Source organism: Thermoascus crustaceus (assembly GCF_041956765.1).
Source record: "Thermoascus crustaceus strain CBS 181.67 unplaced genomic scaffold VTN00scaffold_5, whole genome shotgun sequence".
Lineage (NCBI taxonomy): Eukaryota > Fungi > Ascomycota > Eurotiomycetes > Eurotiales > Thermoascaceae > Thermoascus > Thermoascus crustaceus.
The window spans coordinates 2,497,102-2,523,557 of NW_027192531.1; the positions used below are offsets into that span (position 1 = coordinate 2,497,102).

At 49.6% G+C, this 26,456-nt stretch overlaps 7 protein-coding genes across 7 annotated transcripts; 4 read left to right on the plus strand and 3 right to left on the minus strand.

Moving 5' to 3' along the window:
* Positions 1 to 90: 90 nt before the first annotated feature.
* VTN00DRAFT_8375 (uncharacterized protein) lies at positions 91 to 950 on the plus strand (the record flags this gene model as incomplete). Its single annotated transcript, XM_069435222.1, has 2 exons — positions 91 to 435; positions 537 to 950. The coding sequence occupies 2 exons, from the start codon at positions 91 to 93 to the stop codon at positions 948 to 950; spliced, it is 759 nt and encodes a 252-aa protein (XP_069286641.1).
* Positions 951 to 3,284: 2,334 nt separating this feature from the next.
* Positions 3,285 to 5,310, plus strand: VTN00DRAFT_8376 (uncharacterized protein; the record flags this gene model as incomplete). The annotated part of the gene is made up of 2 exons (XM_069435223.1): positions 3,285 to 4,737; positions 4,799 to 5,310. The coding sequence occupies 2 exons, from the start codon at positions 3,285 to 3,287 to the stop codon at positions 5,308 to 5,310; spliced, it is 1,965 nt and encodes a 654-aa protein (XP_069286642.1).
* A 3,288-nt stretch (positions 5,311 to 8,598) lies between these two features.
* Positions 8,599 to 9,551, minus strand: VTN00DRAFT_8377 (uncharacterized protein; the record flags this gene model as incomplete). Its single annotated transcript, XM_069435224.1, has 5 exons — positions 8,599 to 8,715; positions 8,792 to 9,176; positions 9,266 to 9,270; positions 9,370 to 9,474; positions 9,549 to 9,551. 5 exons carry the CDS (start codon positions 9,549 to 9,551, stop codon positions 8,599 to 8,601), a joined length of 615 nt encoding a protein of 204 aa, XP_069286643.1.
* Positions 9,552 to 10,357: 806 nt separating this feature from the next.
* Positions 10,358 to 18,707, plus strand: VTN00DRAFT_8378 (uncharacterized protein; the record flags this gene model as incomplete). The annotated part of the gene is made up of 10 exons (XM_069435225.1): positions 10,358 to 10,615; positions 10,776 to 10,970; positions 11,062 to 11,215; positions 11,268 to 11,291; positions 11,375 to 11,396; positions 11,464 to 11,506; positions 11,575 to 11,800; positions 11,890 to 12,091; positions 13,166 to 16,295; positions 17,376 to 18,707. The coding sequence occupies 10 exons, from the start codon at positions 10,358 to 10,360 to the stop codon at positions 18,705 to 18,707; spliced, it is 5,586 nt and encodes a 1,861-aa protein (XP_069286644.1).
* Positions 18,708 to 19,537: 830 nt separating this feature from the next.
* Positions 19,538 to 20,233, minus strand: VTN00DRAFT_8379 (uncharacterized protein; the record flags this gene model as incomplete). The annotated part of the gene is made up of 1 exon (XM_069435226.1): positions 19,538 to 20,233. One exon carries the CDS (start codon positions 20,231 to 20,233, stop codon positions 19,538 to 19,540), a length of 696 nt encoding a protein of 231 aa, XP_069286645.1.
* Positions 20,234 to 21,687: 1,454 nt separating this feature from the next.
* VTN00DRAFT_8380 (uncharacterized protein) lies at positions 21,688 to 24,100 on the minus strand (the record flags this gene model as incomplete). Its single annotated transcript, XM_069435228.1, has 3 exons — positions 21,688 to 22,113; positions 22,179 to 22,463; positions 24,080 to 24,100. 3 exons carry the CDS (start codon positions 24,098 to 24,100, stop codon positions 21,688 to 21,690), a joined length of 732 nt encoding a protein of 243 aa, XP_069286646.1.
* Positions 24,101 to 25,187: 1,087 nt separating this feature from the next.
* Positions 25,188 to 26,450, plus strand: VTN00DRAFT_8381 (uncharacterized protein; the record flags this gene model as incomplete). The annotated part of the gene is made up of 2 exons (XM_069435229.1): positions 25,188 to 25,363; positions 25,412 to 26,450. Coding segments are annotated over 2 exons (1,215 nt in total), but the record flags the coding sequence as incomplete, so codon positions are not given.
* Positions 26,451 to 26,456: the final 6 nt, after the last annotated feature.

The following is a 26,456-nucleotide window of genomic DNA, read 5'->3' on the forward strand; positions in this document are numbered from 1 at the left end:
CAACAGAATTGAACATATTCTCAAACAGCGCTTCTTCCCTTTATCGAGTTGTGAAACAGGACGAGCTCGTCGCGCCGCATCGCATCGCCCATGGCAGGTCCTACAGCTGCGCTCACCCCTCTCCATCGCTCTGATGGCTCCGCGTCCTACACGTGCCCCTCGACGGGGAATCAGATCATCGGCTCTGTAAACGGTCCAGTCGAACTTCCCGGCCGTCGTGATGCCCAGAAGCCAGAGGAGTCGACCCTCGAGATCCTGGTCAAGCCGGGAACGGCCCCGGGCGGTGTTGGAGAGAGATACGCCGAGGGAATACTAAGAGGTGTGCTGGGGAGATTGATTTTGGGAAGGGAGAAGGGATTTCCGAGACGGGGGATTGTGATTACGTTGGTTGTCCTGGGCGGGGAGAGTGGCGCGAAGGTCGCACGAGGAGATTCGGTAAGTCTGTCCCTTTTTAACTGCTACATCCAGCTGTGAAATTTGCTATTTGTATTTGGCTGTGGGGCAAAGGCAATTTCTTATCCGTTGATCTGTAACAGTATCTGCCTATGCTACCTGCGCTCCTTCATACCGCCCTCCTTGCGCTCCTGTCCGCTTCGATCCCGATGTCGATGACATACACGGCGACTATAGTCGCGGTGACCGGGTCTGGAGAGATTATCCGTGACCCGTCTGTGAAGGATGTGAAGACTGCTACTTCTCTGCATGTATTGGCGTTCACCTCCAAGGGCCACTTGCTACTGAATGAGAGCGAAGGAAGCTTCGACTTTGACACCTGGGAGAGGGTGTACGAGCGCGCATACACGATCTGTCGCGGAATCCGGGTCGGAGGTGCAGATGGTGACGTTAATATGGTTGAAGATGTGGATGGTTGGAGCTTGGAGAGCTTCGTGAGGGAGACCGTCGAGGACAAGATTTACCACGATTATGCGTGGAAGATTGACGCTGATTGATTATTGTTCGATATTTCATCCCGTACTGCTGTGGATCACAGGCGGATATCACATTTCTGTGGGTGGACCTGGCGGCTACAAGAGGACGGGCTCACTTTGCGACTGACATGTCGCGAATCATACCCTGCCATCGTCGATGGCTACATGAGCCACGTTCGCGCGCCAGTTTATCCCATCGACTTTTAACCCAGGGCGGGTCCTTGGCATGGAATCAGGACTTGGTTCTCCGTTGCTGGCGCTATCCAGGGGCCACCTGGAGGAAACCCTACACGGAGCAGCTGACAAAGGCATCAGAACGTCAGGCGTTAGCGAAGCAGAGAGGACACGACCTGGGGGCGTGCATAAAGCGAGTGTCTTTTATCAGGACAGCTCAGGAGAGGAAGCTCACGTAAGAGTAGATGAGATAGTGCTCACAGAGCTTGGAGGCGCCTGGCCGCATCCACGCATGAGCAAATTTCCCGATCAAGCAATCGTTAGACAACAGTCTACTCTCAACTCCCCTGTAGTTGCGAAGTGTTGCAGCAAAGGCCGTTCCACTAGCTTTGTACTGTAGGGTATTCTGTTCTTTCCGGATAAATCGGCTGGTGTCAGCCACTTCGGTCGAGAGGAGAGATATAATAGCTCCCATTAAGCCTGGAGGGAGGTGTATCTGTAGATAACCCATCCTGCTTGGTGATACAGGGACTGTTGCATAGAGCCCTGGCCAGGGGTTGGGAAGTCCGCGTCTTGCTTCAGATTCGGGGCCCCCGTTTCATCACTTGGCATGTGCCCCAACAAGCTGGTTGAGGAGGCTAGAATCCACCTTGGAGAGTAAAGCCTGCATAGAGGGGGAGAGTTCCACAGTGGTTGAGAGCATAAGGCTGGAGAATGAAAGGAGCCCTGTGTCAGTGTTTGACAGCTTGCCTCTTTTCATCAACCGCTGCCGGACCCATCTCAGATGATTTATGCCTGAAGCTCGTGGAGCGCTTCATCCCTTGGTATGGATTCATGTGTACGGAGTAGATTAGATGAACAAGACTGGTTCTTATGTTTGAAGCAAGTAAGATGTTCGGCTACAGTTGTCCCTGTGACCGCCTCTCCGTTCTTTAAAAGGAGCATCCCGTGGGCGCGGCAGTCGTGAGAAACATCCACCCAAAGACTCAAACTCGCTGCTCGTCGCACGACCACTTTCTTTGCTACATACTTTTTGGTGCTGGTCACCTTTCCATTCTTTGTTCCCAGGTTATCTTTATTTATTGTTTTTTATTTCCCTGTCCATAAATTATATAGACCTTTATAGGGCTGGTTATCCTCTGATCAGTCAATACCTTCCAGTCAATCGTCTGTTCTCGACTTTCCGTTCGCCCCACTGGTAAGATCTGCCGTTTGTCGATCTCATAAGCCTTGTTGAGTTCTTAAGGACTTTTGCTTAGAAATATGCTTACCAATGCTCTAGAACCAGGTGTTCAGTTGGGATCCACGAAGAACCCGTCGTTACCTATCCACGGACCACCGCGCTCCGCGCTTGGAGCTCGAGAACGACCACCTGCTATTCCACGTGTCCGACTCTCACCTTCCGGAGATCTTTGGGGAGTTCATAAGCTCTGTCAGCAAAGATTGCATTCATTATTCAACAGCTCCTTCGCAATTCTGACATTCCACGAGAGGACCCCACATCCGTCCCGTCCTCTTCGCACACGGTACGGTTCCAGTAAAGTGCAGTGTCTACTCCTGAGCCTCCTGTCTGCGCCGCGCAAAGTCCTGTCTTAGCCCCAGCATCCCTGTCTTCACTCTCTTGTAGGGAGTAGTACTGTGGAACAGCACCTCAGGGGCACAGGAGGTCTGTTCTTAAATTGTCAAACCTGCCGCGTTCGGCAAAGAGCTCTGGCGTTGGCGGTTAAACTTATTAAGCTACCCACCACTATCGAAATCTCAACAATCAGTCAATCACAGCCCCCATTCCTGGCCAGGCCCCGCAATCCGAGCTTCCTACCGAGAGTCTTGGACTTTAGCCTGGCTTAAGGCCTTATTAACCCCACCAACAATCTCTCCCGATATCCCGGATCCTACTCCACGACCGGAGTTCCAGACCCCGACAGCAGCCAGGAAACCGTGGCAGAGCGCCGTGGAAGTCATCTAGAATCACGTCAGGATCCTGGCAGGGGTTTCTGGATCTTTCAGCAGCTTATCTTGAACCGAACCGGTCCGGCTGTTAGACCGTCGGCTCGGATTTCGTCACGACCGATAATAACCCCGGAGTGGAGTTTAGATTACTCCGCGGCACCGTGTCTCGTCGACGTCAAGTCCGAATACGGACGGGCAGACCTCTGGTGATTAAAAAGCCTTGCGTTTCCCATGGCTTCATCGACGTTCACACATCCTGCCCTGTCGCCCAATCCGAGTGTCGAGGGCACCCAGCAAGGGCCAAGCTCAAGCTCTCGTGCGGACGGTCCATTCCGACAGGAATCTGACAGCTTCTCGTCATCAGACTCGTCGCGAGCCCCACCCGATTCCGCTTCTACCGTTGGAGACTTGCTGCTGCGCGATTATGCACTGCATATAGATCCGTCGCAGACGAACAACGAAATTCATGCCAGCATCTCCGCAGAGGATCCTGGCAGCCTCAGCCCGACCGCATGTCTCCCATCTGAACCTCCTCGGGAGGAAGCCGTAACCTCGCTGCCCACCTCTCCATTCCTACCATTCCGTTCGCCAAAATCCTTTCTGAACCATCGCAAGAACGTACGGTCGATAGATTCTGTCCCGCGTCAGACCATCATGAAGGCCTTGAGTTCGCGACCGCCCATGTCGAACAACACCACCATGCCGCTGGCGGCATCCTTGAATGCGCTTGTAAAAAACAACTCGAACAATTCTGGCGAAGAGAAGGAACGCAGATACAGCAATTCATCATCGCAAATGCTGTCAGCTGCGTTATCGAACCTGCAGCTTGGACTTCCGGAGAAATCACCGTCGACGGCACGAATGGCACTACAATCGCCTTGCTTCTTCCATCAACGCTTTGACGATGCTGTAAATATCCAAAAGGTCCTTGAGGAGATCGCAGACGACGAGTGGTTGTCTCATTCCCGTCTCGTTCAGACGGCGACCGGTGTGAGGGAGGTGTCGAAGCAGCTTCAACGACGGCCAATCAAACGAGCCGTCAGGAATGTTATGATCGTCACAAAAGCTCGAGATAACAGTCTCGTATATTTGACACGGGAATTGGCAGAATGGCTTCTTTCAACGCCCCGGTATGGAAGTGACTTGGGCGTGAACGTCTATGTTGACGCCAAATTGCGGAATTCCAAACGTTTCGACGCAGCTGGCCTGCTGGAAAAGGAACCACGCTTCGCACACATGCTGAAGTACTGGACGCCCGATCTGTGCTGGACGTCACCGGAGAAGTTCGATCTTGTCCTTACCTTGGGTGGGGATGGGACTGTGCTGTTTACCTCATGGCTCTTCCAGCGTATTGTTCCCCCAATTTTATCTTTCTCGCTGGGAAGTTTGGGGTTCTTGACGAATTTTGAGTTCGAGAGGTACAAAGAGCACCTCAACAACGTGATGGGCGATGTTGGGATGCGCGTCAACCTTCGCATGAGATTTACATGCACTGTGTTCCGAGCGGATAGGAGCAAGGGAGCTGAAGCAGGGGCAGTGGAAGAGGGAGAGCAGTTCGAGGTTCTGAACGAGTTGGTTATTGATCGTGGTCCATCACCCTACGTTTCCAATTTGGAGTTGTACGGTGATAATGAGCTTTTGACCGTCATTCAGGCAGACGGTTGCATCTTCTCGACTCCTACAGGTAAGAAATCCAATCTTTATACAGTACTTCGAGAAATGGCCAGAAAATACTGACTATTTAGGCTCGACTGCGTATTCCCTTTCCGCTGGAGGTTCTCTCGTCCACCCGTCTATCCCTGGCATCCTTCTCACTCCAATCTGCCCACATACCCTCTCATTCCGCCCAATGGTCCTCTCTGACACGATGCTTCTCCGCATTGCCGTCCCCACTGCATCGCGCTCCACAGCCTACTGTTCGTTCGACGGCAAGGGCCGCATTGAGCTTCGACAGGGTGACTATGTCACCGTGGAGGCCAGCCAGTATCCCTTCCCGACCGTCGTCTCCGGCGGAGGGGAGTGGTTCGAAAGTGTCCGGCGCGCATTGCGGTGGAACCACCGTGGTGCTGTGCAGAAGGCCTGGTCTGAGAATCCGAGCGGGGAGGACTCGGCCGATGCGGACGACTCTCAGTGGGACATTGATACTGACGCTGGCGCCGGTACAGATAGCGGGGTCGGGCCTAGTGAGGACGGTGATGCCTATGGAACTAGTGCTGGGAGTCCAATAAGACGCCAGATGAGCCTGCTGAACATGTAGGCTCGATTCATATTTTCTTTATTTACCACCTTTTGATTTACCACTTCGTTCTCTCAAGAACTTTTGACTATCGGGCCGGGCGTTTCTGATATAGATATTTATTTCGCTTCATTTTCTAAGCATCTGTAATGCCATCTATCAACACCGATCCCTTGTTTTCGGTGCCATGCCATGTCATGCCATTTCACGTCACTAGATATGTTGCGCATTTCTTCGCATTTGTTGGCATCATATCCGCGGCTTCAACTATCAATTCCTAGTTGGGAGTATCATCGGTCCTAAGCCGCCATTCTCTTTCTCACCGCATTTCTTGAACGTTTGCGAAATTACGAGACGACACCTAGCATCATCTACGGAGATCAAATCGCATGCTTTAGATATTAGAGCTAGATGAGACGACACGGTGAATGCAGACAGAATATATCTCGAGGCCCATCCAGTTACTTGGGTCTTGGGCTTTGCATGATTCACAATGTTTTCTTTTCTTTTCTTCTCCATTTTGGATTCTATCTATACTGCGGTATAACCCGGTAGGATTCCCTGGTGCGCCCCACGGGTGGATGCTGGTCAATGCTGGTGTTTTGATGTCGCCTTTGACAATTGCTGCTGGTCATCCTTACCACCTTCTATCTCTAAGGTCATTAATATGGCTGACTGATCAGGCACTAAGAACACTGGCAGCAAAATGCAAAAGCAGCATCAGAACACCAGGCCCACTAGGCATCCCTGTTGGTGGAGCGCACCAGGGAACCTACCGGGTTGTACCACAGTATATAACTTGAGCAGCCTACAGGATAGGAGTTTGCCAAACATAACTTTCATTATCCACCCGAGTTCTGCCTGTGTCCAGGCCACCAGCTAGTTACCTACCTTGCTGCTTTTGCTTTATTGTGATGTGATCCGGATTGACTTCTCTGAGGACGTACCCATCACAGATAGAAGGTGTTTCTGGGTTTTCCCTCCACCAGATAGTCTCAAAATACCACATGAGGATATAAAATAGCAACAGTAATCTGCCAAACTGCTAGCTGCTAAACAGGAGGATTGGATTCAGGATAACGAAATATTTTTCACTTGGCAAATTTCTGCATCCTTTCTGAGTCAAAGAAATAGTCATTTCCTATTTTTTTATACTACCTGCTTACTCTTCTTTTCTCAGCGGCCTCATGGTGCTCTCTGGCTTGGTCAATGCGCACATGCACATACAGTAGGTTGCCATATCTTTCGGCACCCCCTCCCCCTTGTTCAAGCCACTTATCTTGCCGCTTTTGCTATATTGCAATCTGGGCTGGCTTTGGCTAGGATGTGTGGCCTACCATGGTACCCGGGTACCCTCCAATAGCTTCAAAATCACATGAGTATAAAGTAGCAATCCGCCAAGACAGGAGGCAGCAGGGGATGGGGTGATGAAAGATATGGCAACCTAGTGTATTCATCATAAGCAAACTCTCTTTCTCTCTGGTGGCTAACCCTATCCTCCCTGGATGGGTATGTCAACGGGAATTTTCATTTTTTTGTCAACCTGAAGTTGTCTTCTATATTCTCATCGTCTCCCTGTACTGCGTAATCTTTTTATAAGAGGTACTGTGGTAGGTCCCGGTATGATTGCCTGTTGCGCCCCATGGACAGACAGGGGATGTCTGGTGGCCCTGGTGTTTTGATGCTCTTTATATTTCACTGTCAGCATTCTTACCGCCGGATCAGTCGGCCGTATTTAATGGTCTTAGAGATGGAAGACAGTAAGGATCATCAAAGCGGCAATTGTCAAAGGCAGCGTTAAAACACCAACATTGACCGGCATCCACCCGTGGGGCACACCAGGGAATCTTTCCGGGAACCTACCGCAGTAGGTATGTACTAGGTTATTGATGAGTATCTACCTCGGTAAAGTACTAATGACTAATGAATAAAGCACTTCCTTGCGCAGTGCTTAGATGTCTTTGCTGGGTCGTCGCGTGGCGTGGCACGGCTACAGCAGATTTATTTTACTGAAAGGAAAGCAAAGGGAAGGGGGCAAGCGATAGATGGAGAGATAGATAGTACTGACTGAATAAGTAGGCAGGAAGCACATCGTTAGCATCTCGTATTCTTTGTCTATCCTAGCTAAGTATGTACTGTGTAGGAAATATGACGGAGTCCTTGGCGTATATGTTGATCAAGACTAATTTGAGAGGTGTGCGCAACTGAGATCTGCATAAATGCATGTGATAACGCAGTCTAGTGACTGTCCACAAGTGTCCACAATGTGAATTGGACAGTGAGTCCTCGCAGTAGTCCGGACCCTGGACCCGATCACCCGATCATCCGACCCGATACGGAAATACTATTATATCAATAATTCAAGCCTTTAAGAATACGAAGAAAAGGGGGGAAAATAATAATACAACTAATAGGGCTAAGTGATTAAACTAGCCCTATCTATTATGGCCATCATTTGTGCGGCTGGAAAGATCCGTCGAACTTTATTTCGCTGATAGCCTAATACTGTGCCTTTTCTTGCAAACGTTGGACGATCTCCCAGGGTCCAGAATCATGGACTCGGGTTGCTTTCTTGTCTTCCTGTGGCTCTTAGCTCTGCTACTGGTGATCGTGTCCCGTATTACTATTGGGGCACGTTCTTGAGTCTGAACTTGGTGGGCTGATCGTCTCCCGCCTTTGTTAACTTTTTGGGTCCGAATTCCCGAATCTCCACATCCATGATCGGCTAGCGCCTCGTGCGACGTGCACGGTGCACATTGACGCTTTTTCTTGTGGATGATTGTCTGTGGGACAGTCGGACGAAGAAACAAGGCATGTAGAGTACCCTACTCCATAATCATTATGAGTGGGTGATGACAGGATCTTTCTTTCCCTGCTTGTAAGATGTCACCGAAATAAATCAATATCTTCTCTGTAGTCGATATATTCGAGTTTGATTGGGACAGACACCTGTTAGAAGTCGATCTTGACCTGATCTCTTTAATTATCCAGATGGCTCCAGTCGAGGAATTGTGCAGTACAGTACATCCAAAAGGCCCTTATTGAAACATGGCATGAATGGAATCGGCATCAACTCTCCGAATGGTAGTTTGTATTGAGAGGGTATATGTTATGGTTATCATGTCGCCGTCAGGTCATGTTCTCTTGAGTCATTTGGTTGAGAGTTGGCGTTTCCCGGTTCGTAGAACGTGACCGCAAGGCGTGCAAAGGCGTGCATAGAGCATGCCTTATCCATGAAGGCAGAGTGGGTATTATCTAGCCGCAAGAGACGCTTTGGAAAGGGGATGGAAAATATAAACATCTGTTTATCTACTCGCCCCAATCACAGCCGTCAGCCAGAATGGCGGCGATGGTCTCGAGGTTTTCCTTGTCAACGTCGTCAAAAGTGGCGAGCTCGGTGGAGTCGATGTCGATGATCGCAACGGTCTGTATATAGAGGCATGTGTGAGTTTGAGGGTCGTATGTAATATTGCTTTTCCGGCTTGTGAATGGTTAGACATACCTCTCCACGGACTAGAATCGGCACCACGATCTCACTCCGGCTATCCGCATCGCAGGTGATATGTCCAGGGAAATTGAGCACGTCTGGCACGACAATAGTCTCCTTCTTCTCCGCAGCAGCCCCACACACGCCCCTTCCAAATAGGATGGTCTGACACGCGGGCTTGCCGTGGAACGGACCGAGGAGGAGCAGCGACCGGTGGTGGGAGGCGTACGTCGTCGAGATGGTGGTTGTGACAGTTGCGCCAGGAGTCGAGGAGATAGGAGTCGCGAGAGAGGGGAATTTGTCATCTCGGATGTAGAAGCCAGCCCAGTTCACGGCGGAAGAAGGGCCGTCAAGCGCATGGAAGGCGTGCCAAAGCAGCGAGGCGACATTGGCGAGGTTGCTGGATGGGATTCAGTCGGTATTATATCCATCATTGCCATTGTTTCCATTGACGCGATTCTCTCGACTTTCCCAGGTTGGAGTTCTCACCTAATCTGTTCACAGCGGGATAATTAGTCAGGGTCCTAGGCATCCTTATCAACCAGCATACGCCGTGGGATCATTGCACTGCTCCGGGTCCGGTGAGAACATACCCAATTGCGCTGTCCGTCCAGTATCCCTTTTATCTGCTTGATCAGCTCATCGTACACTTCTGCCTTGGACAACCCCTGAGGGAAGTAAGAGGAATCGGCGTGGGGCTGTTGATAAATGTTAGATAAGACTCGAATGAGCCGCGAAATCAGGACTCTCCAGTCAGAAGGAGATTGCGCACCATATCGAGCTGGTCAGGACAACAGTAGACGGGTATCCAGCGGTCTCGCAGGGCTATATACGGTGCTAGAGAACAGGAAATGGATGGTGTCGCTGTCGCGAATGCTCCCCGGCGCCGTATTTATAATTTATACGGGAGCTGGTTCGCCGGAGCATCCTAAACGAGGACGGGCCGCCCCGCGCGGGAAAGTCCGGGCAATCAAGAGCCGACCGGCGACCTGGCCAGAAGACGCTCCCGGCGACCTAGAGGAGTCTGAAAAGATAGTACTCGGTGTTAGCATAGTCCTCGATGTTGGTGTCGACGGGTAGATGGAGGATTTCATGATCCGTTGGTGTCTCGATTGGCTTCTCTTTTTCGCAGACGCGTCCTGCAGCTCAAGATCTGGCCCATGCTCCTTTTGGTCTCGGGCAACGAACCATATCGCTTTTTGCTGGTCTGGGCAAAGAGACGAGCCTTAGGGACGAGGGGGCCAGGGCTCTGCCACGACTCGCCCGCACCGTTGCTGCAGACTCGCTCTCGTTTCCCGCTTGGAGATGTATGTCGGTCCAGGCCGATAAGCTCCGCCCTTGCCTCTTTTGCATACCTAATGGAATAATGTGGGAGAACGAAGATGCAAATGTCATTGGCTGCGATGTCCAAAGGTTATGCGCTTTGGTTCTTTATCGCGATGCTGTTGATATGGCAGCGGGGCTCCCCGACGCTCAGCCAGTACTTCAATAATCCTATATAGGCTCTTTCTTGTGCAGTCTGTGGTCTGTTGCTGCTTCTCCTTTGGTACTCGCATTTGTCGAAGAGCATCTTCATGAACGATGAAGTTACCTGCGTTTTTGTCTCTTTTTGTTGCGGCCTCCACCGCCAGAGATATCGTCTTCCCGCCGGCAGCTGGTGTAGCAGGACCATCTATGCAGTCGCCTATTGGGCTGGAAGAGAAAGTCGACATCGTTTCCGGTAGCCAGTTCTCGGGCTTGACGACATTTGCACACATGCCGTATGTCAATTGTTTTGTAGACAGCGAGGCGGAGAAGGACAGCTATGATATTGCATTTTTGGGGGCTCCTTTCGACACGGTATGCGACATGTAGCGATATGTATCGTAGGCAGAACGCCGTCTGCCTTTTGCTTTTCTTTTTTTTCTTTTTCACCTGAACTGAGAGTTCAGTCTCGTCAACTCAGATCCATACCTCTCTCTTAGGGGGGTCACTATTATCTTCGACTGACCAGTTTTAGGGGGTCACAGCTCGTCCTGGAGCACGTTTTGGCCCTGGAGGTATAAGGCAGGGCTCCAGACGAATGCAGGGCTGGAATATTTATACCGGCGAGAATGTGTTTGCCAGCTGGGCAAGGGTTGTCGACTGCGGGGATGCACCATTGACGTTTCTGGATAACACAGTTGCACTCAAGCAGCTTGACTTGGCTCATAAGGTGAGGGAAAGTAACTTGTCTGCTGGACCATTATGATCATTCCATTCAGCAACGAGCAGTCCTCATCAAAGAAACTGATGCAGTACACAAGGTCATCTCTTCCCGGCCGGCGAATGCAAGCAGCACTTCACAGGTGCCCCGCATCATCACCCTCGGCGGCGACCACACAACCACGCTCTCCGCTCTCCGATCAACGTACGAGAAATGGGGACCAGTCTCTGTCATCCATTTTGATAGTCACATTGGTACGTCCTGTCTGTATAATCATATTCCAAGGACTAACGTTGAGGTATACAGACACATGGGATCCGGACGTGCTAGGTGCGAACGAATCTAGGATTATCGCCTCTATTCTGCTATTATAGCTGTAAAGCTTTGGCTGATTGTCTCATTCATTATACCAGGAGGTGGAATATCTCACTATGCGTGAGTACTGTTGCTTACATGAGCTTTCCCCAATCGACAAATGACTGACGCTAGTATTTGTTTCTAGAGGCGTCAACCATGGAACCTTTCTGCACATTGCCCATGAAGAAGTATGTCGACCACGTTCGTTTTATATTATATACCCTATGTCTTGCAAGCCAATCATATCCCACAATAGGGCCTAATCCACAACTCCTCTATCCATGTTGGGATCCGCGCGCCGGTCCTCCGTCCCAAAGGCGACGTCCGCAATGATGTCCGCTGCGGCTTTGAGATCATCACTGCGAGAGATCTCGACCGTTTAGGCGTCGATAGCATGGCGCAGAAGATAAAGTCCCGCGTTGGAGACACCAGAGTCTACATCACTGTAGACATTGATGTTTTGGACCCGGCTTACGCGCCTGGTAAGTGCTACCTTAATAATCTCATCTATCCGTCTTATACAGTCAAAACTGCATCAACTGACACGGCTATTCCTCTGGGATGTACGCAGCAACCGGTACTGCCGAACCAGGAGGCTTCACGACGCGCGAACTGCTCACCATTCTAGATGCTCTACGCGGTCTACCAGTTATAGGGGCAGATGTCGTCGAGGTCGCGCCAATATATGACACTGCTGGCGAGACGACGGTGCTGGCAGCGGCAGAGGTCGTGCATTCGTTGCTTGCCCTGATGGTTGCGAGGCCGGTCATGCCGTAAAGAGGTACGTAGGTCCATAGAATGCATACGGTGACAGTTGCAGTTTTTGGGCTGAAGTATCGTCCATAGCCTGATTCAAACTCATCCATTTCCTCGTGGTCGTGCTCCGTGTGAAACTGGGAAACGGAACCTTCTTAAGGCTTCTATAACCATATAGCTCCTTTTATATGTACAACCCTCCGGGTCACTTCCATAGAAACTACCTCAAGTCAAGAAATTGAGCCACGGGAAAATGGAGGATGACAGAACAGAGTGAGATAATGGAAGGATCACAGTAATTGACCTCTATTTGCAAGTATAAAAGACGGCTACAACAGATTCTGTACTGATCATAAAATGGAAGATTGGCGCCCTTCCCACTTTTTCATCACAGGATATGATACGCTCAAGTTGAATACTCTTTCTGGTAAATTCAATGGCGGGCTCCAGGGCACCAGCCGACAGCAGCAAGTGCCTAGGTCGGCTTTTCCCACAGCGTGTTCGCAGACACGTTGGCAATGCCAGTAGCCGCCTGAAGGTACCGTGACTTTCACTTTGTAGCGCTCCTTATCTCTTTGTTTATGTTTTTCGCGTCTTCACACACTCCAGTGCGGATTTTAAAATCTCCCTATCCACAGATAGATTGGTCCTCTTGCTTCCTGCTCACCCTATCTAACTTCAGCTCCTTTTCCATCTTTCTCTTAGAGCCAAAAGTATCTGAGCAAGCCTCTCATACATGAATACACACTGTTAGGCTTTGGTGCAGCAGTCCAGATGCAATCAGGTAGTCATAATGGCATCCCAAAAGTGAGTTCCTATTCCAAGTATAGAGAAACGGCCGTCGGTCTAACTTCAACCTTAAGAGTGTGCTATCAATTCGTGAATACAGGACGTTGCAGTTATAGAAACTGCAAATATGCTCATATTGACAGAGGAGAACGGCCTAACCAGTCTAATGAGCCCCGAGAACAGGAGAAGAGAATTAATAGAAGAAAAAAGGAAGAGCCGATCACGAACTCAGAAAAACAGTTTCGCACATGGAGAAATAGCATCCCATTGACGCTCGCATTTGTTCAACCTTTGGGAAGCAGATTGCCATACTTCTTCCAGGAAGCGCGGAGACTGATTGAAATCGATGCAAACCTCATGCAAAATGTCATTGAGTGCCTCTCCAAAGAAGGAGGCCTCAAACGCATACAGGAACTTGTTGAACGGGAATTTGATAACATGCCAGCTTCAGTGAAAACCTATACATTCAATGATCAGATCCTACCGTTCCTTCACACCGTGTCGCATCCCAATGTCCTAGGCTCGCTTGTCCTTGAACACTCAGTAGGAACAATTTACAACTTCCTTTTTGGGATTGGAGGGCGTCGGACAATTCTGCTCTTTAGCTACATACTTGACGTCCTAGCCTCCGCGAGCCGGACAGAAGAGGCAACTGTTACATCTTTGGAACTGTCACTTGTCGTCTTCTCGCATATTCTTGATGTCAACTCTGCCGCCTTCATCCAAGAGTCGCTCAGGCCGCTGGCGAAGAGATTCGAGGATATTTTCATTTCTTTGCACGCGTCACAGGGGGCGAACCCCCTTCACCTCGCTCGTACATATTTGGAACGAATACAACGTCGTCTGGAAATCGGTGGCTGTCTGCCGGTCGCGTATACGATGACTACCAAACCAATCGAACAGAAACGTACCGCAGTCTTTGTCACGTACCGTGAACCTCCAGGAGGTCGGCATGATAACGACCACAGTGACATTTGCAACATCAATATAATGCCTACTTTCCAGGAAATTATGTATCCGCGGTCTGAGTACGTACCCGTCAAGGACCCCGCGCAATGGCATGTTGCAGGGATCGACGGCCTTCTGGATAGAAATTTCCGTCTCTTGAGAGAAGACACCATCGGGCAGCTCAGAGATGCGATACAACCGGAGCTCCAAAGACTACCTAATGGCCCGAAGAGCAAAGAAGGGAAATCGCATCAGACGCGAACTTACGTTTACAAGCATGCCAGGGTGGTTAGTCTGGGTTTTGACAGGCTCCTGGGTTTTCACTTCGAAGTCGAATTTCCTCAGCTGCCTAACGTCCGTGCTATGAAGGAAGATAAGCGCCGGGAGTGGTGGCAAACCTCAAAGCGATTACAGGCCGATGCCCTTGTTTGTCTTGCAGATTCACGAGGTTACGCTACATTTTGCACCACAATCGGACAGATGAGGATAGAAAGGAAGCCTCGAGAGCAAGTGAAGGACCTTTCTGGACTTTGGAAGAAGGAGAAGGCAGCTTCAATATTTCTAAGCTTGGTAGAGCCGAGCAGTGAGCACTTGGAACATATACTCAACCACTACAATTCAAGCAACGCATCGTTCACTTTCTCGTTGGTTGAGTTTCCTGGAGTACTTCTTCCTGCCTTCAAACCGACGCTACTCGCTCTTCAGAACATGAAGAAAAGTGGTGATCTACCCTTTTCGGACTTTCTGGCCCCTACCGACCCTAATATGTCTGGTCCTGTTGATGTACCACCACCTGCATACGCATTGAAACCAGGCTTCTCCTTCAACCTTCGGTGTTTGATGAAGGACGACGTCGATCTGGAGCTCAGACCTGGTCAGCCATTTGATATCCGGAAACTGCAAGATGCTTCAAGCCTTGACGATGCCCAGGCAGTAGCTCTAGTCAACACACTTCAGCGCAAGATTGGACTGATTCAGGGGCCTCCCGGTACCGGGAAGAGCTTTACTGGTGTGGCTCTCATCAAAGTGCTGCTGGAAAACAAGGGGCGCGCAGATATCGGGCCCATAATATGTGTGTGCTACACCAATCATGCACTGGATCAGCTGTTGGAGGATCTAGTCGAAAAGCAGATCACTTCACAGATCATCCGTATCGGTTCTCAATCGAAATCTGAAAAACTCAAACCCTTCAATCTCAGATGTGTTGTCAGAGGGACTGACAAGACAAAGTTGGAAAAGCAGCAGCGCTATTTGCTAGGCAAGGCCCTTGATGGGTGCGAAGACGACTTCCGCAGAGGTATCGCGAAGCTTCGCACTGCAGGTTCAGGGGCTAGCGTGAAAGACCACCTTAAGATTTATCACCAGAGACACTACAGACAGCTCTTTGGCCTTGATCTTCATGGGTTTCAAAAGGCAGACAGTGGCAATCCTCAGGCGGGAATCCGGAAATGGCTCCGTTCAGGTGATTATCAGAACAGACAGCCACGCCACCTGTCACAACTCCAACAATTGGATATCGAGGAACTGTCAGCACATGAGCGGAGGGTGTTATACGAGCACTGGCTTAAAGAAATTGGAGAGAGCCTGTACGGAGAAGCAAAACAGTTCCTTTCCTCGTATCATGAAAAGAAAGATGAGTATGAGAACGTTCAGAGTGAGCTGGATCTCAGATGTCTTCGCGACGCTGACGTTATTGGAATTACCACTACGGGATTAGCTCGCAATCTCAACATGCTTCGCAGGATTAGGTCGAAAGTCGTCCTATGTGAAGAAGCAGGGGAAGTCCTGGAAGCTCATCTCCTCACGGCTCTACTGCCGTCTGTCGAACACGCGATTCTCATTGGCGACCACCTCCAACTGCGGCCCCAAATCCAAAATTACGAGCTTTCGCGCGAGAACCCTAAAGGTGGCGAACAATATTCACTAGATGTCTCCCTATTCGAAAGGCTGGTGGAAGCGGAAACTGGATCGGGTGTCCAAATACCCTACAGCACGCTTGAGACACAGAGACGAATGCACCCTTTGATTGCGCAGCTTGTTCGTGACACATTATACCAGCAATTAAAGGATGGCTCAAGTGTCTTGGAATATCCAGAGGTTTCAGGAATGCGAAAGAGATTGTTCTGGATGGATCACGGAAAACCGGAAGCGAACGCATCAAGCCACGATGCCATGGCTACTTCGCACTGGAACGATTACGAGATAGACATGACAATTGCTTTGGTCAATCACCTCATCCGGCAAGGGACCTATAAAAGTGGCGACATCGCCGTGCTTACTCCGTACCTTTCTCAGCTACATAAGCTCCGTCATCGGCTGGGCCAGTCCTTCGCTATTGTTCTGGGTGAACGTGATGAGGATGATTTAGACAAAGCCGGTTTTGAGACTGGCGAGGCCGGGGCAAAAGCCCCTGTAGCCAAGGCGACTTTACTGCAGACCCTCCGAGTCGCAACCATTGACAATTTTCAGGGTGAAGAGGCGAAGGTAGTGGTTATTTCTTTAGTGAGAAGCAATGCGCAGAACAAATGTGGTTTCTTGCGCACTTCAAATCGCATAAATGTCCTTCTGTCTCGAGCAAAGCATGGCATGTACATCATTGGGAACTCGGAGACCTCAATGCATGTTCCGATGTGGGCTCAAGTTATTGACATCCTTCAAAAGTCTGGCAACTTTGGCACGACTTTGGAGCTTCAATGCCCTAGACATCCTGATACTCCAATCCATGTATCAGAACCGGACCATTTCCTACAACTTTCACCAGAGGGGGGTTGCAATTTGCGTTGCGTAGACCGCTTGCCCTGCGGCCATGCTTGTGTACAGAAGTGCCACTCAGAGGTGCTTCACAATGCTGTTCACTGTCTGGAGCCTTGCCCTAGGCCGCGAAACGATTGCGACCATCCCTGCCCCAAGAGTTGTGGCGATCCATGTCCGCCAATCTGTCAGATTAACGTGATCAAGGAGGATAGGAGCCTTCCATGCGGTCACTTGATGCGGAACCTCGCCTGCTGGCAAACTCGAGATCTCTCGACTGTCCGTTGCCAAACAGTGATAAGGAAGGTTGTCCCTGGATGTGAGCACGAAATCAAAACTCCCTGCTATATCAACGTGTCTGCTTCATATTACAGGTGCGAGACTCAATGTCGCTCTAACTTGCCGTGCGGGCATAGCTGTACGCGTAAATGTTATGAGTGCAGAGTGCGCAAGGATTCAACTGTCGTCAGCACGGATCATGGCCTCTGCAAGCAGAAATGTGGCAGGAAGTATTCAACGTGCGCTCATACCTGCCAAGCGAGCTGTCATGGTCACGAACCCTGTCCTCCTTGTCAGGCTCCATGTGATGTACGCTGCGGCCACTCGAAATGCGTCAAGAGATGCTACGAGCCGTGTACACCCTGTGCGGAAGAGAAATGCCAGTCTGCCTGCCCGCATAGCGCGTGCTCCATGCCCTGCGCGGCCCCATGCGATCATGTACCATGCTCTAAGCGCTGCGATAAGAAGCTCTCCTGTGGCCATCAATGTCCGTCTGTCTGTGGAGAGAGTTGTCCAGAAGAACGCTTCTGTCAGACTTGTGGGAGCGAGGAGGTCAAGGACCATGAAGTTGACTTCATCCTAGGCCAACTCTACAAAGACATCAATTTGGATGAGAATCCTTGCATCTTTCCACAGTGCGGTCATTTTCTCACAATGGAGAGCATGGATGCGCAAATGGGCATCAATAAATATTATGCTGTTGATGGAGAAGATAGACCTGTTGCAATCGCTTCCTCGTCAGAGCCGTTCTCTATCACTGACATCAAGACGTGTGCAACATGCCGGGGCTCCTTGAGGGACATTGCAAGGTACGGGCGTCTTGTTCGGCGAGCTCTTCTCGATGAGTCAACCAAGAAGTTCATCCTGTATGCAAATCGGGAGCATGTGCCACTTGCACAGGACATATCGAAACAAATCCAAGCGCTCAAGGAAAAGGACGCAGGCACTGCGCTGCAATCCTTGAAATCAGAGGTTACTATCAAAATTGATGGTAGTCGTGGCCAACAGCTGGGACGTATGCGTGAACTGCTTAACGTCTGCAACAAATCTAGATGGGACGAGGTGATGAAGTTGCGCAGACGTATAGTCGAGTACGGCCAAAAAGTTAAACTCGACGAGCAGCCCTTCAATCGTGTCCGGAACATGGTAGACAATGCGCGCAGACGCAAAGGAGTCGCGGGTGAATTTAACTTCGACGAAAACGTCGTCCAAATGAAGGGCCTAATCCTTGCTACCGCACTCAACCTCCGGTTGGATATCGCACTGTTTGCAGACTTTCTGTCCCTCGCGAAGAAGGCTAGAAATGCACCAAATGGGATAAAGTTGATTTTAGATCTACGATCCAGCAGAGAAGACTGCTATACCCTCATCGGAGTATCGGCTAAAACAAAGAGAATCGCGCAACAGGTGGAGGGATACATCTTCCTGGCCCAGCTCTACGCTCTGGAGTACTCCCACAGCAGTAATAATACACCCGAAACATCAGAGAAGTACCTCAAAGAAGGAAGAACCGCCATCCAAGCCGCCAGAACGCTCTGTGTCGATAATCCAAGCCAAACCAGCGGTCTGTCCAACGAAGTCGACGCTGCGGAGAAGATGCTCAACGGATCGACGTTCTACATCGCCGTTACCAGCGAGGAGCGCATGGCTGTCATTCGGGCAATGGCAAACGAGTTCAGGGGCACCGGGCACTGGTATTACTGCCAGAACGGGCACCCGTTCACGATCGGAGAGTGCGGAATGCCGATGCAGCTGGCGACGTGTCCCGAGTGTGGGGTGCCGGTTGGCGGGCAGCGTCATCAGGCTGTCGATGGTGTCAGACATGCAAATGATCTCGAGGAGGGATTGGCGAATATGAGGATTTAGTAATGTGGAAATAATGTGGAGATCGGAACAACTTTTGTTTGGAGTCTTTTTGATGGAACCTTTCTGATGGATTCTTGAGGTTGTGTATTATGTATTGGCGGACCCCTCGAGCATTTGATTTCTATACTGTACGAGTACTAGTTTACCGAGATTGCAAAGAGAATGAAATTTGCCTTTGTTTTACTCCATAGAAATAGAATTTTAAGTATTGGAGATCATATTTACGTAGGGAGGCATTGGCTAGACAGGTGAAAGAAAGAAATGGCTCCTTCCGCGGACTTGTGGAAATCCTCATACGATAATTTGGGAATGGCTCTGTTCAGGTGAGTACAGGACAGAACGTCATGCCCACCTGGAACACTCCAACAATTAGATATCAAGCACCCAAACCCCTTTTTGAAGATCTGGAAGACCACACTCAACTCTGCTGAAGACAAGCAGGTCCGGCGGCAGTATTCGATGGTTTCGCTGATGCCATTGCTGGATTCACAGCAGGAAAAGCAGTTCCTCGAATATCAATTCCAGGTTTTTTTCGGTTATCAAATCATACGCGATAACTTGCGTTCCCTAAATGTGATGAAAAGGTTAGGAAGTGGTGAAGCAAACGCAGAGAAAAGAGAGAGTGGAAGGGAAATATAAAGAAACAGAAGAAAGATAAGCAGAAATGGAAAGACGATTCCCAAGGTTGTGCTGGGAGGGAAGTAAGCCCGCTGTGAAATGAAGCTTCGAGACAGGATGGCAGCAGTGGATCCGAGTGAAGGAAACCGGCACACCGCTTGCAAACCAATCTTCCTATTCCATAACCGCATATGAACAGTAGTTCAACTAGTTCAGTTTCCTACAATCAATACCCAGGTTGTATCGTCGTCGAGTAGCACTCTTGCTACTTCCTCATGCCCGCGATCTCTAGCCTGCCAGAGTATGGTGTCTGACCATAGTTTTTCATGGAGTGCACGTCGGCACCAGCCCTCAAGTAGTACTTTTACCACATCTGTATGTCCTTCTCTCGAAGCCAATGACAGTGGCGTTTCACCTTCAATATTCTTGGTGTCCACCTTGGCACCAGACTCAAGTAGCAGTTTTACCACTTCGTCCTGTCCACAATATGCAGCCAAGGACAGTGGTGTTTGGACATCGTAAAGGCTAGCATCCGGATCGGCGCCTGTTTCAAAAAACTCTCTGACAATCTCTCTGTGACCAAAATGTGCAGCTACCAGCAACGGACTGCCAAATTTACTTTGACCATGGATATCTGCACCATTATCCAGCAAAAACTTGACGACGTCCATATGGCCTTCAGATGCAGCGGCTAGAAGTGCATTACCGTATTGGCCCCGTCGAGCACTGGCGTCATAGTGGTCCGACCGAGGACTGATACCTGTAGCATTCTCCAATAAAATCCGGACGATGCTCAGGTGGCCTTTATATGCAGCTGCTTGAAGTGCATCGCGATATGAGATATCCTGAACATAGAGATCCGTACCTTTCTGCAGGCCACGCCTCACAATGCTTTCGTCGCCATTCATATGAAGCCTCGTACAGTGATCTTCTGTCCTTGAAAAGGTCAATTATATTCATTTCATCTAGCTGAAATGCAGGATCGGACTGGAATGATGTAGGTCTGGCCTGATCTGAAAATGGCAGTGGGATTAAATCCCCTATTGATTCCGGCAAATGCGAGTCTTTCACCTGTCGAGAGAAAGCACACCAATCTTCTTCGCAACCTGGAGCTGGCGGGACGGCATTTGCTAAATCTGAAAGCGTCTGCTGCTGACTTTCCCTGCTGTAGAACTCATCATTAAAGGAAGCCGGAGGCGAATCCGCCGCATGTTTGGCAATGCTGTTTCAGTCGCTTGACCGTGATATATTAGATTTTGTAGCATCTACATCCTCTATCGCTGGTAGTGATAGCAACGCGATCGATTCCAAGTGTTCTAAAATATGATTTTGGATATCCGGCTGCGTTTGCGACTCCGATAGGTCTGGATCCATTGGAGATGACAGTGACGGAAGGTTTCGACAGACGCAATCGACGCTTGTCTAAAAGTGGATTGGATTGACGCCGGCTCACGAGTGAGTTTGGAAGATCAGGCGACGCGGAACGGTGTCTATACACACATCATTCAACGGTTGGAAAGTGATGTGATTTATGGAGATCCCGGTAATGCTTTCGTTCATTAGAAAGTGTCAGCCAGAAAGATACCGGAACCAATTGCAACCAGATGTCGTGGCTCTTTTTATGGTTGATGGTAATCTATGGTCAACATGTATATATTTTCAGAATACTGCCACAACAACCACCAAGCCAATCACCAAATCACCGACGCACAAAATCTTAAAAAAAACTACGCGTAAAAACATAAGAATATGCAAATCATGTTCACTAATAGAAATCTACAAGGCAATATCATTAACAGAGATCAAGGGCGAAACATGCCGAGGGCATACTATATACTGCCCGCTAAACTCTCTGGCCGCTTTGCCTGGCCCATCCCATGTGACAGACGTCTATTCTATTCTGCCTTCTCTGCCCGCCTTGTTATTATGATCTCTATTGCTTGAGCTGCATAGTTCTTGATCTATTAGAAGTACCCTTGGGAGGTGAGATGATCCGTCGATAGGTATTGAATCTAAGGCTTTTTCTCTGAGCTTGTTAGGTAGGTAACTAGCTTAAGTACGTAGGTACTGCTGTATAGGTATGTCTGATTGAATTAAGTAAGTTAGGTAGGTAGGCAGGTACATTCAAGGCACAAAAGAACCTATGAAATAGAATGGTCACTTGTCTAGAAGTAATTTTTTTTATTCGTTCCCTCGTATCAGCATTTGTTTCTCTTCTATTCTACTCTCCGCGAGTGAGAAGATATCCCTATCCTCATACATTTAGTAGGTAAGTATTCTATGCACGCTTCTTCTTCTTCTTCCTCCTCTCCTCCTTCTCCCGCTCCTCCATGAACCACCGGACACTGCGCTCCAGGCCCTCCTACACACCCACCGTGGGCCGATACCCGAGCGCGCGCTTCGCCTCGTTGACGTTGAGCGTGCGGATGAGTGTGCTGAAGCGGATGCCCTCGCGGGTCATATTGGGCATGCGCGTGCCCCCCGAAATCGCCCAGACAACCCACTCGCTCACGAACCCGATCGTCAGGCCCAGCCACTTAGGGATGGAGACGACGTCCTCGGGCCGGACCGGGTGGCCTGTCAGCGCGGAGACGGTCCGCTGGAAATCCCAGAAGAGCCAGGGGTCATCGTTGGTGATGTTGAAGCACTCGCCGTCGATACGGGAGTTGGGGGTGGCCCAGGCGGCGAGAAGTGCCCGCGCGGCCAGCAGGTCCGTGTCGGCCAGGTTGCCGATGTACACGAAGTCGTAGAGGTTGCGGCCGTCGCCTATCTGGAAGGGCGAGCGGCCCTGCAGCGCCGCGGCGTCGTGCTCGCCGAACGCGAGGCACGGCCGCAGCGAGCACGTCAGTAAACCCCGGTCCCCGTGTTTGCGGCCAGGATGGCGTCATCCGCGTCCGCATTGGTTAGGGAGTAGATGCGCTTCTGCTGCGGCGGGCGCAGGATGGGGAGGTCCTCGGAGGCGTCGACCAGGTCGGTCAGGTTGTCGTGAATAACGGACGAGGTCGACGTGTTGATCAGGGCGCGGACGGTGCCCACCTTGGCGGCAGCATCCAGGAGGTAGTGGGTGCCATTGACGATGATGCTGTAGTACGCGGAGACGGGGGCATCGACGTAGCGAGTGGATGCTGCACTCGGGCTCTGCCTCGAGGATCTTAGCGATGATGTGGTACGCGACGAAGCCGTTGCTGCCGGTCAACAGCACGGGGCCTAGGCTGGGCGCCGTGACTGTGGATAAGGGGCGAGGAAAAACAGGGACGAAGAGAGGAGAAGGCTATGGCAAGACGTCGCGGAGTCAGCAGCTGAAGGGTAGAAAGCTCCAGAGAAGGAGCGTGAAGAAGACAAAGAACTTCATTATTTCCATCAAGCTAAAATCTTACGCTGCAGTGGGTGCTAGAGGTGCAGCCGCCGCTGTAAATCAGTAGTTAGATACATGTTAAAGAAAGCCTATTTCGTATAGGCTGGTATGGAGGTTTTCTGTAACGATGAAATCTGTATTCTCTAAATAACTAGCTAATTAATCCTTTGATACTGTATAGCAAGTCTGCAGGCCAAGAATACTGACTATAGATAAAATAGATAAGAATAATACATATATAATCCTCAAAGCTTATAATCATATCAAAAGGTCTAAGCTCGCTGTTTATAACAAAGATTTTTAGGGATTCAAGCAAGCAATTTGATTGGCTAATTCAACAACGTTCAAAGCGTTCCGAAATGGGTCAAATTGGTCAGCAATAATGGCAGTGATATCTATCTCTTTCGACATATCTACACTTCTACAACACCACCACCAAGCCGATCGAAAAATCACCCTCGCAAATATTACAAAAAAAGCTACGCATAAAACCGTAAGAAACATACAACAGACGGGATTCATTGCCAACGGTCCTATGTAAACGCACAGGCAACATTTCTCGACCGGGGTTTCGGTAGAGCTGTGGAGGGAGCAAGTTCTAATGATACCAAAAACAACAAAGTAAAGCACACCAACCCAACTACTAACCGCCCGGCGTGTGGCTCATCCGCGCTCGCTGATTGGACTTCGCATGCTTGTCCGTGTCTCAGCTCAGCCACAAGAAATTGCAACACCTCAGCGAAGGGGGCTGTAAGGCACAAAGTAGGTTGAATTCTTTAGAAGTTATACGAGGCAGTAGCTGCCGTATGGCTATGTAGCTAGTGTCCGGGTCACGTGTACGGGACATGACTCTCGCTTAGTCATTTCCAGCTAGCCTCTGGATGGTCGGCCTGGACCTGCCATCCGAACCCAGCAAAGATCCCTAATGAAACCGTCTACGTCAAGCGGCAGTGTGAAATTGCATGGGCAAGTTTGCAACCTTAATCCATAGCTATATCAGAGTCCAACATAACCTTACGATGTCGGCTTTAACGAGTATTCACGAAACGAATGATTGACTTCTTTGGTTTGAGGTGAATGTGGCGGAGCTGAATAGAGTGCATACGTGGCCTCGAACCGCTGGACCCCACCGCGAAATGCCTGACAAGGCTGAAGGCATACATCCCTACCGTCTGAATAGACCAGAATCTATTTCATTATCCATCTGTCTTACTCTGTAAATGCTGGAGCTGGGAAAAGGTCCGTGATCAGCTTCAATTTCAGTGTTACCAACTGTATTGGCATACTATAGTCAACAGGTGAGGTCTGAATATCCTGAGGCTTCTAACTGCAATCGTCCACACAAGACCATCATTGCCTGAAAGTGTCACAATTGACAATAGAACCCCATGGCTGATACATTTGGGATCGGAGCCGGCATTGTCGGCGTGATTAGTCTCACCATCCAAATCGCCCAGGTGGTTGTTCAATTCGGGCTGGACTGGAAACATGCACCGCACGACGTCAAAAGGTTTATGGCCGAGCTCCAGGCGCTGAAGACAGTCCTATCAGAGACAAACATGAATATCACTCTTAATCCGGACTTTGCAGAGGCCTTTCAGAACCGACAATCTGCTTTACTGTCGCAATTGGGATCAGCTGCACAAACGACAAGTGATACTAAATTGTTACTCGAAATTTGTAGAAGAGAGTTGGAAGACCTGCTCTGCAGCTTGAAGAAGAGGGATGAAGGGCATCGATTGGGCTGGGAACGATTCAAAGGAGCTTTCCTTGCCAGGAACATTCGAGAATCTGTGGAAAATCTTCATCGACAGTGTCAAATTTTGAACAGTTTGGTTTCTATCGACACAGCAGTTCTTGGGGCAGCTATTTATAAAGAAGTCAAAGAGACAAGAGAAGAACAACACCAATGGCATCAGTCCAAAGAAAATCAGAAGATCTTATCATGGCTCACAGACATCGATTATGGTGCTCAACAAAGTGACATCCTGAGTCAATGCCAAAATGGTACAGGGCAGTGGATACTGGAGACAGATGAATTCCAGCAGTGGGTCAGCAACGAGAACAGGACTCTTTTCTGTCCAGGCATTCCAGGAGCAGGGAAGACTGTCCTTACATCTGTTGTTATTGACCACCTTCAACAGACATTGGGAAATAGTGGGGGGGTTGGAATTGCATACCTATACTGCAACTTCCGGCGGCAGCAAGAGCAAACACCCATAAATCTGCTATTAAGTCTTCTCAAGCAGCTGGTGCAAGGACGGCCATCCCTGCCGGAGAGTGTGAAGCGCCTCTATGAGGACCATATACAAAGAAGAAGTCGCCCTAGAGTTGATGAAATTGTGAAGGTATTGCAGTCTGTCTCGACTGATTATGCAAGCATGTTTGTGATAATTGATGCACTGGATGAATGCTCAGTTTCAGAGGGAGCCCGCCAAAGACTCCTTGAAGAGATCTTCAGTCTCCAGAAAAAAACAGAACTCAATCTATTTGCAACTTCTCGGCCAATGGAGGAAATCGAGAAGCAGTTCAAAGACAGTGCGTTTCTAGAGATTCAAGCACACTATGAGGATATCCAGAGTTATCTAGATGGCCAAATGTTTAGACTTCCATCATTTGTCTCCAGAAATCTTGATCTGCAGAGGGAGATAAAATCATCAATCTCTGAAGCTGTAAAGGGAATGTAAGTGTCCACTTATATTAAGGAAGAAGTGAACTGATATAATTTTAGGTTTCTCCTTGCACAGCTCTATCTTGACTCCCTGATTGGAAAGAGATCTCCAAGGGCAATTCGAACTGCATTACAGAAGCTACCTTCTGGCTCAGAAGCATATGACTATGCATACAATGAAGCTATGGAGAGGATCCAAAGTCAGAACCTAAATTCCCAAGAACTCGCAAAGCAGATTTTGGGATGGATTGTCTGTGCTCAACGGCCCCTAACAACAACAGAGCTCCAACATGCCCTTGCTGTAGAAATTGGATTATCTGAACTAGATGAGGACAATCTTCCTGAAATTGAGGATATGACTTCTGTGTGTGCTGGTCTGGTGACAGTCGATGACAAGAGCAATATTATCCGTTTGGTCCACTATACAACACAAGAATACTTTGAGCGAACCTTGGCAGCTTGGTTCCCTAATGCACACCAAGATATTGCAACTATTTGCATTACATATCTATCACTTGATATCTTTGAGACAGGTTTCTGTCCTACAGATGAAGAGCTTGAAACACGCCTACAACAATACCCGCTTTATGACTACTCAGCTCGGAACTGGGGCCACCATGGTCGGGCACAATCGGTGGACGAGCAATTGGTTCTGAATCTTTTGGAAAATGAAGCTAAAATGTCTGCCTGCACCCAAGCTCTGATGGCTCAAAAAGGCTTCTCAAGGGATACTGGCTATAGTCAGCGAGTGCCAAGGCAGATGACGGCAGTCCACCTTGCAGCCTACTTTGGACTGTCAGATCTAATAAGACGCTTACTTGGGAATGAGAGCATTGCTGACGTGAAGGATACATTTGGACGGACATCACTATCACGGGCAGCAGAAGAGGGTCATGAAGCAGTGGTCCAGCTGCTGCTGGAGAAGGACGTTGATGCAGACTACAAGGACAAATATGGCCAAACTCCACTGTCATGGGCAGCAGGGAAGGGCCATGAGGCAGTGGTCCAGCTGCTGCTGGAGAAGGGCGTTGATGCAGACTCCAAGGATAAATATGGCCAAACTCCACTGTCATGGGCAGCAGGGAAGGGCCATGAGGCAGTGGTC